Source organism: Phyllobates terribilis, unplaced genomic scaffold (genome assembly GCF_046119375.1).
Source record: "Phyllobates terribilis strain yellow unplaced genomic scaffold, ASM4611937v1 Scaffold_3__8_contigs__length_932513732, whole genome shotgun sequence".
NCBI lineage: Eukaryota > Metazoa > Chordata > Amphibia > Anura > Dendrobatidae > Phyllobates > Phyllobates terribilis.
The window spans coordinates 874,613,803-874,625,848 of record NW_027362763.1 but is presented as its reverse complement, the minus strand read 5'-3'; the positions used below and the strand labels follow the sequence as shown (position 1 = coordinate 874,625,848).

The 12,046-nt window shown below is 41.1% G+C and overlaps 1 protein-coding gene across 9 annotated transcripts in view; it reads left to right on the top strand.

The window, feature by feature from the left end:
- BIRC6 (baculoviral IAP repeat containing 6) overlaps positions 1–12,046 on the top strand; it is a 288,254-nt gene that overhangs the window by 117,079 nt on the left and 159,129 nt on the right. For all 9 annotated transcript variants that reach the window (XM_073672646.1, XM_073672640.1, XM_073672642.1 and 6 more), the window contains exons 48-55: positions 1,977–2,073; positions 2,548–2,742; positions 5,347–5,547; positions 5,641–5,920; positions 7,170–7,426; positions 8,045–8,153; positions 8,452–8,673; positions 10,586–11,366. In XM_073672646.1, coding sequence (XP_073528747.1) covers positions 1,977–2,073; positions 2,548–2,742; positions 5,347–5,547; positions 5,641–5,920; positions 7,170–7,426; positions 8,045–8,153; positions 8,452–8,673; positions 10,586–11,366 — 2,142 coding nt within the window. The remainder of the gene's footprint in view (positions 1–1,976; positions 2,074–2,547; positions 2,743–5,346; positions 5,548–5,640; positions 5,921–7,169; positions 7,427–8,044; positions 8,154–8,451; positions 8,674–10,585; positions 11,367–12,046) is intronic.

The window sequence follows — 12,046 nt, the reverse complement described above, 5'->3', positions numbered from 1 at the left end:
GAATCAACCCTTCTAAGCTGTCTATATAGACATGCAGGTCATAGGAAGCTGCATAAAGTGATACTTTGATATCTGCAATCTGGTGTCTTATTCCAGAGAAATCCACATTTTTATTATATGTAAATGAGCTGCTTAGATCTATGGGCAGGACCACGATCTTCCTGACAATCTGCCTCCACAGATTCTTTTAAATGAAAGGAGTTATTAACATTGTGAGTCATGTAATGACTGACCGTTATAATTATACTCCACAGAACTGATCTTTGTCTCATTACAAATACTTTTACAGCAGTAGCTGTCATCCCATAGTGCTGTCAGCTCGGCTGCAGAGCTGAGCCTGTGACTACAGCAAACAGTTCTTCAGCTTCCATCTCATAGTGGGTATCCAATTTGGGGAAGGTGAGTACAGCTGAGAGCTGTATATGTGTTTGCAGTGGGACAAAGTTTAGCTCTGCTGTACGGTTACTCTTAATCACACACAGCTCTGCAGTGAGATCAGGACAGGAGACTGTTAGTCTTCAAATGTCCGGCCCAAAGATCTTAATTCATTTACTTAAGAAAAACATAGATTTCTCTGGAATAAGACATTGGATCACAGATATCAAAGTAAAATGTCATTAAACTTTCCATGATCTACATGTACATATAGACCGCTTAAAATTTTTTTTATTCAATAACACACATGAAAATAAGCATCTTTGTTATAAATCTGATCAGAGAAATGTTCCTTCCTTGTCCTCCTGGACTGGTCAAGCATTCTCAAAATTCTCAGTTCATGGTTAAAATCTGTCTTGAGGGTATGTGGCCACGATCAGGAGCCGCTGTTGGTTTGAAGCGGTGTATTTATACAGCGTCAAACCCGCAGCGGGCGGATGTTACAGCATAGTGGATGGGATTTCTAGAAATCTCATGTCCACTATGCGTCTCTGGTCACCTGCGGCTGACCCACAGAAACTAACGGAGACCAACATCTATGCGGAAAGTCCGCATGTGAAAAAAAATAACTGGCGCCACTCATTTGCATGATGAGGGCAGAAGCCGTGTGGCTATTCCGCAGCAGGCTCCTGACCAAATGCGCATATCCTTAATGTATACATATTTTCTCTTTACTGAGATTGGAGATGACTGTTGGTGCTCATAAAGTTGTATGGAGAACTATAGCTGTTATTTCAGATCCGCTTGCAGCACAATTTTGGTGTCTACCTCTAGCCCCTCCTTCCTCCCCTCTCCATAGAATTTTAAAAGTACCAACTGCCATCTCCTATCTCAGTAATGGGAAAGTCTGTCTTCACTGAATATAGATTTTACCCATGAATTGAGCGTAAAAGATCAGTCCAGGAAGAGAGAAAAGCTGATTTCTCTGATAACCTATATTACAGAGTTGCTTATCTTCATGTGCGCTATTGATTTATGAAATAAAAATGAAAACCATGGTTACGGTTTAAATGAATGGGGGCCCGTTACAGTTCCTTGCACAGCCAGGTAGATGGGGGTGCTTCTGTGTGTGGGGAAAAATGTTGAAGGGGCTAAAGCATATTAAAGGGGTTATTCACTACTTTGACAACCCCTTCTTAAATGCTGTCATTTCCTGAGTAAAATAAAAAACCTGATCCGTTCTACACGGACGCCATTCCAGCGTTGGCGCTCGGGCTCCTGGCACTCATGACATAACAATCAGTGGCCTCTCAGGAATTGCACACGTTTTTGGACGTCTGTTCTTTGTCTTCGGGAAGTGTGAACGAAGCAGTCGATTTGCAGCCGCTGTTTGATATGTCACGCAGGGGAGCCCTGTGATGCCGAGATCACTGAAACAACATCGATCCCAGAAGTGAGTATAAGGTTTTTTATTTTATTCATTTATTTCAAGGAATACAGCATTTTAGAAGGGGCTGTCTAAGTGGTAGACGACCCCTTTATCATCGATTTCTGCGGTCTGCCATTGTAAGTGATGAGATGCTATGATCTGTTTTCTTCAGGGCTCTCTTTCTACTTGTCAGCTGTCAGAGCCGTTGCTGTGGTTCATCCTAAGAGTTTTAGACACAAGTGAGGCCTTGAAAGCCTTTCATGATATGGGTATGTATTCCTGTGTGTGTTTTCTGTGCAGCTCTTACTACACTACTAAAATGATTTGTGCTGACACCTTCCTAGATTTAGAAACTGAAGTTACCATGATGACTCCATGTATTCAGATAGCAAGTCAGTCAATTTTTGATATGCACAGTCATTCTCCTTTAAGATATTTAGTGTCAGTAAGATCTTTGTACAATATCGGAGCCTCTATTCTCCTCCACCTCACACAGATCTAGAGAATGAGAGGACCCAGGTCCAGTTTGGCTTTTTACTCAGTGGCACTAATGTATTGCTTTTTTTGTGTGGGGATATCATAGACTAGTCCTCATTCAGATGTCCTTGATTTTCTTTTGCATAAAAACAGTCTGCGTGTCATCAGTGTTTTGTCTGTTTTTAGTTTTTACCATCAGTGTTTCATCAGCGATTTTCATACATTTTTTTTTTTTACATATTGCATTATTTATTTTCGTCTTTTAGGAGGTGTTCAGCTCATCTGCAATAACATGGTGACAAGCACAAGAGCAATTGTTAATACTGCCAGAAGTATGGTGTCTACAATCATGAAGTTTCTTGACTCTGGCCCCAGCAAAACCTCAGACAGCAGTTTGAAAGCCAGGGTGCTCGCTTCTGAGCCTGATAATGCAGAGGGAATTCATAACTTTGCTCCTCTTGGTATGTAGTTGTTTGATTTTATACATATATTTTTGCTAAAAAACTTTTGTTGTAAAGAGACTTTGTTATGAGGGTTTTCTATTATATCTGGGGTGCTTTAGCAGCTAAAAGGGGAATCTATCAGTTGGACCAGCCCACTTGAGCTGTCTACATGGGCATGCAAGGAATAACGTGATACCTTAATATCTGCAATCGAATGTCTTATTCCAGAGAAATCTACATTTTTCTAAAATGCAAATGAGCAATTAAGATCCATGGGCCAGACACAATCACTGGAGAATCGGCCTCCAGAGCTTATTTTAAATGAAAGGGGGAGTTACCAGTGTGAACCAAGTAATAACTGATGCTTTAATAGCTGTATTTTACCCCTATCCTGGCTATGCAAAACTGAAGCTGAAGAACTGAGAGAAGACAACTGCTGCTGCAAATGTGTTTGTAATGAGAAAAAGTTCAGTTCTGCTGTACTGTGTGTGTTATAATCACACACAACTCTGCTGTGAGATCAGTAGAGCAGCCATTACATATCACTGGTAACTCCACCTTTTTTATTTAAAATAAGCTCTGGAGGCAGATTCTCAGGCAGATCACCGTCTGGCCCATAGTCCTGAACAGCTCATTTACATGTTAAGAAAAACATAGATTTCTCTGGAATAAGACATTGGATCGCAGATATCATTTTATTCAACTTTCTATGACTTGGATGCCCATATAGATGTTTAAGTTGGCTGATTCTACTGCCAGATTTCCTTTACCGGTTGTCCAATATTGGACAACCCCTTCAATCCATTTCCAAATTCCATGTAATTAATATAAAAGGTTAAGTATTTTGTAACTTGAGCAGGTGTCCGAGCTAAAATTCCTCTCTAGTCCTTGTTGTCTGTGTCTTTAGAGGCTGCGCCGATGATTTGAACTCTGGGAAATATGGTATAGAAGAGACAGAAATTCTCACTGCATTTTAAGAGCTCTGCTTTTTAAAGCCCTCTATTGTAAGCTCTTCCTTTCAGAAAGCTTGCTGCTTGTTTCCTTTGACAATCATTCCTAAATATGGCTCATGTATGCAGTAATTCATGATAAGTGCAAGATATTTCCAACATGCGTACATTATATCACTCAATGGATGCAAAAATGGTGTTTTTGAACTAACCCCCTTTTACATCACTTAAAGGGGTATTCCCATCTCCAAGATCCTATCCCAATATGTTGTAGGTGTAACAATAATATTAGCAAATACCTCTAATTAGAAATGTAGTATAGTTCTTCTGATTCGCGATGTTGCTTACCCCCATGTACAGGCTATTGCAGGACCTTGGGTATCCACAGTTGCGACCACTGATAAAGTGAACGTTAGGTGCTAGTGGTTGTAACCATGGATACCTAAGCTACTGCAATGCCCTGCACATGGGGTAAGTGACATAGCAAATCAGAAGAACTACATTTCTAATTAGAGGTATTTGCTAATATTATTATTACACCTACTACATATTGGGATATAAATTATATTAATAATAATATTACACCTACTACATATTTTGATAGAAACTTGGAGATAGAAATACCCCTTTAATCACCGTGTGTGTATAAACCGGAATCAGGAACTGATCGTACTTCGTACACAGGGGATGGCAGCTGTTATACAGTTTACAGCCCCTTGAACAACCAGATCTCCCAACAATTTGAACCCTTAGATGCCACAGTAAAGGGCAACTATGGCATCTTAGTGGTCGTAAATAGGTTGTTGTGTTAGCCAAGAGCCTAATGAATGCTCAGGGTCTGCCATTTTTGTACTCCTATTAGGTGTTTAAAGGAGAACGCTGAAAGGGCAATACACAGCAATACAGTTGTATTGTAGTGTATTGTGCTAGCAATAGATCTGCTCAAGTCCTCTAGTAGAGTTCAAAGAAAATAATTTAAAGAAAAATGTCACCTCTTCAAAAAACATTTTATGCAAATCATATCCTATTTTTCCTGTTTGTTTTTTTTCCACTACTGAAATCTTCTTTTTTTTCTTTTACAACCTTTCATACAGCTCTGTTGGTAGTTAAATCATAAAAACATTAAAGGCGTTATCTGGGACTATTTGATAGTGTTTTTTTTTTGTTTTTTTTTTTTAAAAACACAGGCAGGAAGTTGCTAACTACCTGCCTGTTCTGCCCAGCGCTGGTCTCTGCCACGGGCCGCTCCTGCCAGCAATTCTGCTGCTGCTTCATGTTAACAGTGCGGCTCTTCCTCTTCTGGGCTCTGTTGATGGGATGGGATTGCTGGCATTATGCAGATTGACAGCCGACTTCCCTCAATCTGCATGACCTCAGCAGTCACACCCCAGCCACAGAATCACAGGCAGGAGCGCTCTGTGATTGCTCTGTGGTGGCAGAGATCTGCGCTGGGCAGAACAGTCCGGTAGTTAGTCTGTTAGTTCTTAGGCCCATAGTAAAAAAAACAAAAACAAATAGTCCCAGCCCAGACAACTCAATTTAATGCTTGAGGAGGGGAGGGAAGTATTGGAAAAGCAAAAATGTAAAAAAACTGTGGTGAAAAAGGTTTAGAGCTTCTGATTACTTAGACTTTTCTCATTAGTTTCTTAGATTTCTCAATTTATTTTGCTAGGTACAATCACATCAAGTAGCCCCACTGCCCAGCCGGCAGAAGTCCTATTACAAGCCACCCCACCACACAGGAGAGCGCGGTCTGCTGCCTGGTCCTATATCTTCCTACCAGAGGAGGCTTGGTGTGACCTCACCATTCACCTGCCCGCTGCTGTGCTTCTGAAGGAGATCCATATTCAGCCGCACCTCGCATCCCTGGCCAGTAAGCAGCCATCTAATTGTTATATGTTAGGCACTATGTCAGATTGTAAACCTCTTCACACTTACGCTTTGCTTTCATTTTTGACATTTTTAGCTTGTCCCTCTTCAGTCTCTGTGGAAATAAGTGCTGATGGAGTCAACATGCTGCCTTTGTCCACACCAGTCATCACTAGTGGACTCACATACATCAAAATTCAGCTTGTGAAAGCCGAGGTGGCATCCGCTGTCTGTCTTCGCCTCCACCGTCCTCGTGATGCCAGTACGCTTGGACTTTCACAAATAAAATTGCTTGGTCTGACTGCGTTTGGAAACACTTCATCAGCAACTGTTAACAACCCATTCCTTCCTTCTGAGGATCAGGTGTCTAAAACAAGGTAATATGTAAGGCAAAACTCCTGATGGATCTTCAACACCGTGACTTCAGCTAACATTTTCTTTGTTTTTAATGTAAAAGTGTTCTAAAGAACACTCAGTGCTCAGTGTATTCAGTGCTGGTGATATTCATAGTGCTGGTGATATTCATTAGTTTTAGACTTTAATGCAGTTTGCATGTTAACTTGTGCATTAATATTGTGTGAATGTGAGATGGAGGGAGCCTGCCACCACATGTTTACATTAACAAAACAAGCGGTTATGGCTGTGTAGGCTCTGGTCCCCCAATAATTGTTTCTTTGTAGCGCTCTGATGTGCCAGTCATAAGAAATTTAGTGTAAAAGCCATATGCAAGTGCGCTGCCCTTGGGGGAGGGGGCGGGCGGCGCTGCCCTTGGGGGAGGGGGCGGGCGGCGCTGCCCTTGGGGGAGGGGGCGGGCGACGCTGCCCTTGGGGGAGGGGCGGGCGACGCTGCCCTTGGGGGTGGGGGCGGGCGTCGCTGCCCTTGGGGATATCACTTACAGTAAACAAACAAACAATGACAGACTGGTTCACCGGGTAGAGCACCCTGCCCTTGTGTGATTACATTCTACATGCTATTTCCATATGTAAAAATATGCTGAAAAGGGTTGTCCATGAATTTAAAAAAAAAAATGTGCCTAAAAGCTGGAAATGGTATAACTTTCCCGCCTCTCCAGTGTTACCACTTTGCTAGTACTAGTCTGTTGCAGGTATGTTGTTTCATATATCAGTCACTTGACCCCCGTAGCCAATCACTGACCTTTAACGACTTTGTTGAGCCCAATGATTGGTTGCAGTGGTAACTTGAATGATGTGTGACATTCAGCAACGGGGGTCTGCTGAGTTATGGTTATTTTATACGGTTTCATAAATCCCTTTACACAATGGGTTTCTTTTCCTTTATCCTTATTTAGAGTGTTTGTGGGTAAAGTCCTGGCTGAATCCTTTCTGCTGTGTTTCGCTGAATCCTTTCTGCTGTGTTTCGCTGAATCCTTTCTGCTGTGTTTCGCTGAATCCTTTCTGCTGTGTTTCGCTGAATCCTTTCTGCTGTGTTTCGCTGAATCCTTTCTGCTGTGTTTCGCTGAATCCTTTCTGCTGTGTTTCGCTGAATCCTTTCTGCTGTGTTTCGCTGAATCCTTTCTGCTGTGTTTCGCTGAATCCTTTCTGCTGTTTTTTATAATGGAAAAGTATCTAATTTTGTTTTGTTTTCCGTTTTTCTTTTCTATATAAGTATTGGCTGGCTAAGGCTTTTACATCATTGCCTCACTCATATCAGTGAACTAGAAGCCATGATGGCAAGCGCTGCAGCACCCACAGCCAATCTGTTACAGACGTGTGCTGCCTTACTGATGTCCCCGTACTGTGGTATGCATTCACCCAACATTGAGGCAGTGCTGGTTAAGATCGGACTTCAGTCCACCAGGATAGGACTTCGCCTCATTGACATCCTTCTGCGGAATTGTGCTGCGTCTGGCAGTGACCCTGCAGGTATGGCCCTGCCCTCTCCATGATGATGGATAATTAATAATAATTAGGGCCTGATCACATTTGTTTCTCCATTCAGTTAGTGTGCTGGGAAATATCCTGATGTACCCACTAAAATATATGTTTGTAGGGTTACATTTTCAGGCCAACAATGTCCTTTTGGTTTGTGTCTGGCCCATATATCAGTATTTCATGGAGAAACGTATGGAATATTGTAGATTATGATATACAATGTGGGTGTATATATATCATAATATATACACCCTTTATATATATATATAATTTTTTATGAAAGCCCATGTGTGATAGAATGCACTGCATGGCACCCAGTAAATTTAATTTATTCACTTTTTCAGAATCTTTTTATGATGTATATCTATACAGATGCGATTATAGCCTATGGTTGCCTAACCATGACCTAGAATATAATTGCATATGTTAAATGGATGGAAACCTATAAAAAAAAAAAAAAAAAAAAAAAAAAAACACCTGATGTATACATTAGCCATTCCTTTAATAGTGTGTGGATAACTCATGGCTTTGTAGGAAATCATCACAATTTCTGTTTGAAATATACGTCAGGGTGTGGACAGGGTCTTACTTTTGTTATATTTTTCACAGATTTAAATAGCCCTCTTCTATTCGGGAGGCTTAATGGCTTGTCGTCAGATTCCACAATTGATATCCTCTACCAGTTAGGGACTACCCAAGACCCTGGAACTAAGGATAGGTACGAGACCTCCTGGATAAGTGTTCTGTTTTTTTTTAACATGTTGAAGTGAGTTATGCCGTTTGCAGTTGATCATCAAAACCAGACACGTATGTTTTCTATAAGATCCTGTAATTTATAACTTAGCCAGCACTTACCAGTTTGAGATAGGTTGGTTGATTTCTTAATGACTTGTAAAGTATAGGTTACATTGTGAGACTCCATCAGGTATGATCTACTAAAGATGAGAAGGATTTCACTTAGCTTTGGGGCCATCTGGCAGTCGCTAATGTGTTGTCTTCTACTTGTATTACTTTAGGATACAAGCGCTGTTGAAGTGGGTGAGTGATTCTGCCCGAGTGGCTTCATTGAAAAGAAGCGGACGAAGCACTTTCAATCCTCCAAACAATTCGCCAAGAGAGTTTGGCCTTTTGATGCCCTCCCCTTCTCATTTGCACTGCGTGGCTGCTATTCTGTGGCACAGTTACGAGCTTCCTGTGGAATATGACTTGCCTGGTTTGCTGAACAGAGATCTATTTGAGTAAGTGCATCAGGTTCTGGTCCAGCTGGTTCTTACCATCCATGTTATTGGCCTAGGTCGCAGAATCTATGATTATCCCCCTAAATTAGAGACCAACCTATGCATGGAAAAGTATTACATGTTTTGTATTACAAATTCAAGACCTCCTTTTAAATCCTTGTTTTTATATTAAGCAGAGAAAAAAATCTATACGTGACAAGTATAAAGTATTCTATATATTTATGCACCTCAAAGATGCATCCAGCACTTCCATAAATCCTATTATTCTTTTTTCCCCCCAAAACTTGCATGAGAAGAACATGTAATTCACCAGCCAGTTTCCTGGCTTATGCTCTCCTCTGAATATTATTTGAACCTCCTTGGTTCTTTGTCTAGTCGTGCAAGTCGTAAGGAGGTTCTGAGCTGATGGAAATCTGATGTGGTTGTCTCAAGCTCGTCAGTGGGCTCTGCACTTGGACTTCCCTCTGATGGACACAATTATATGGATTGTGCCTAGCTACTTCTTTCAATAGTCAGCATGCATTACATGGTCATTGCCAGATATTGTTTCAGTTTTTCCCAATTGATTTGGAAAAGAGGGGGGTTTATCTGATCATCTGGTGGTCCAGCTTGAGTTGAAGAATCGTTTAATCACAACCACTTTATTCTCCTCAAATAGCTAGAATGAATGGAAGTGAAGGTACATTTAGATGAGCCGACAATCTGCAAATGAGTGTTTGTGAGAATTTCCGCATGTAAACATGGCGGTGATCACCAGCATTAAAGTCATCGTCGTCAGTAGCACATCGCCCCATGTAAACCAGATGTGCTGCTGATAACCTGATCGTATTAACAGTCATTCTTTTCTCATCCTCATCCATATATGTAGGCCAGTAAATGAGCACCAATTAACTTGTCAATTAGCGCTTGACAATGAATTAAAATCGACTCATTGAAATGCACCTTTAGACTCTGGTATTGCTGCAGAGTTCGCTTTCTGGTTTGTGACCGATAGGACGACTATTACTGCGGACCATTATCAGAAGATGGTGACCTCATAGACTGATCACAAAATACACTATTTTACATTGTCCAAAAAGAAAGAGCTGGTACAATGTTATTACATTATTTATTGCCTTTTTCTAAATTTGTGTTTTATCATTGGCAACTTAAAAAAAATGTAAAAATAAGTCTTTCCTGTCCCAGCTCACCTAGCAAAAAGAAAATCCCTGCATACAGAACAGATCTCTTAAGGTGCACTGCTTCAGCATGAAAAATCCCAACGTAAAGCAGAGAAGTAGAAAGGTTGTGTAATACGTACGAGAGGGCAAATGATAAATATGTAACAAAACCACATCATCCTCAATTCTTTTCACTATAAAATATTTGATAAGAGCCTGTCCTGATCTGCAGATGTATTCTGAAAGAAGAAAAAAAAAATCTCTTACCTTTACAACAGACATGTCAGTGGATCCTGTTTATTCAGCTCTCTCCAATCCCCCAATCTATTTATGGATTTTGGGAGACTGAACCTTGGTCTTTATATTTTTACAACTCTAATCTTTAAGGGTTTTCTCTGAGACCGCCATCACCAGACGTGTCTGACAGCCATCTCCTTCATGATACCCTAATACCTATTATGTCTATGACTTTAGCTCTACTTGTACTATATTTTTTGAAGGGCTCATTCACATTGTTTATAGTCTGTTTGGTTTATGCACAGAAAAATCCTAATTAAAACACATCCATAGGGCTTTATTCAAGAAAACGTGTATTTTAACTCTGGAGCCTATAGGTGATGGACGCTACTGTATACAGTGGCATCTGTCAGAGGTTCGCACCAGGAAATGCTAGCACTATGGCCTATGCTGCAAACACGGATTTTTAACCATTAATGAAATATGATATCTAATACTCTTTATCTTTTTTCCAGGTCCTTGTATAAATGGTCAATGTCTTTACCGTGCAACATGGTCCTGAAGAAGGCTGTAGATGGACTGCTATGCTCAATGTGTCACATCCACCCGAGTTATTTCTCTTTGCTCATGGGCTGGATGGGTATTACCCCTCCTCCAATACAAAGCCAGCACAGACTGTCTATTACAGATGATAGCAAAAAGCAAGACCTTAATGCTGCTCTGACCGATGACTCTAAAAATGCACAAGCACCTCTTGCACTTACGGAGTCTCATCTGGCCACACTTGCTGCTTCGTCACAGTCTCCTGAAGCCATCAAGCAACTGCTGGACTCTGGTTTACCCTCACTTCTTGTTAGGAGCCTAGTCAATTTTTGCTTCAGTCACATATCTAATTCAGACTTTGCTGCGACCTCCACAGACGCCACACAGGAGAGATTCAGACGGCAGCACTCATCTCAGCACTTTAGTAGGATGCCAGTCACGGCAGACCTGGTGGCACCTATTCTCAGGTTTCTGACAGAAGTTGGCAATAGCCATGTTATGAAGGACTGGCTTGGAGGTTCTGAAGTGAACCCCCTTTGGACCGCACTTTTGTTTTTACTTTGTCATTCTGGTGCCAGCTCAGCAGGTCATGTGAATGGCTCACAGCAGACCAATTCCAGGTGCACTTTACTAAATTCAACTGCAGGAAACGGTCTGACCACCCAACAAAGGACAGCTGTGGAAAACGCAACCGTGGCCTTTTTCTTGCAATGCATATCTTGTCATCCAAATAACCAGCGATTAATGGCACAGGTATGAGAATGGCGTCCAAGGGCTTTCTTTTATTTTCCTCGAAAGGAAATGTCCATTCTGGTTTTCTTCTGAGTCATTCTTAGAGATCAAATTGAGGGAACTTGAATCCTACCAGTCCAGACTTGTGTGCAAAGTAGTTTTATTAAATGATTGTATTCCCCGTGAAATTACAATTCTGGAGCATGTTTTCTTAAAAGTTTGTGTTGTGTCTTGGTTCTGTCACTTCTTCTGTTGTAGGGATGTGATTGGACAGTATGAGATACTAGGGACACACCCCGAACTGGGTAACATGCAGTTGTCAATTTTATTCATAATATTTGGGGAGAAATAAGAGAAGCAGCACATTACAGAAATCTGAGAAAAGACGCTCCACAGCTTTTCATGGGTTGACCACTGCTGCATCCCATCTTGCAAAAACGTCATTCATTCCTCAAAATCAGAAAAGTTTTCTTATCACAAAGTTTGTATCAGAAGTTAGAATCACTGTAATAACTTGGTCCTTTTACCACTCAACCCAAATTGCGGCCAGCTTGAGATGAGATATAGCCCTATATGTATTGGACTGGTTATCGTTATTCATGGTTGGTGCCTTCTCAGGTTTTGGGAAGTGCATATCATGAGAAACTTTTGTTAGACACACAGCTGTCTATTCTTTTTTTTTACTGCCCTAGCCCAAGCAT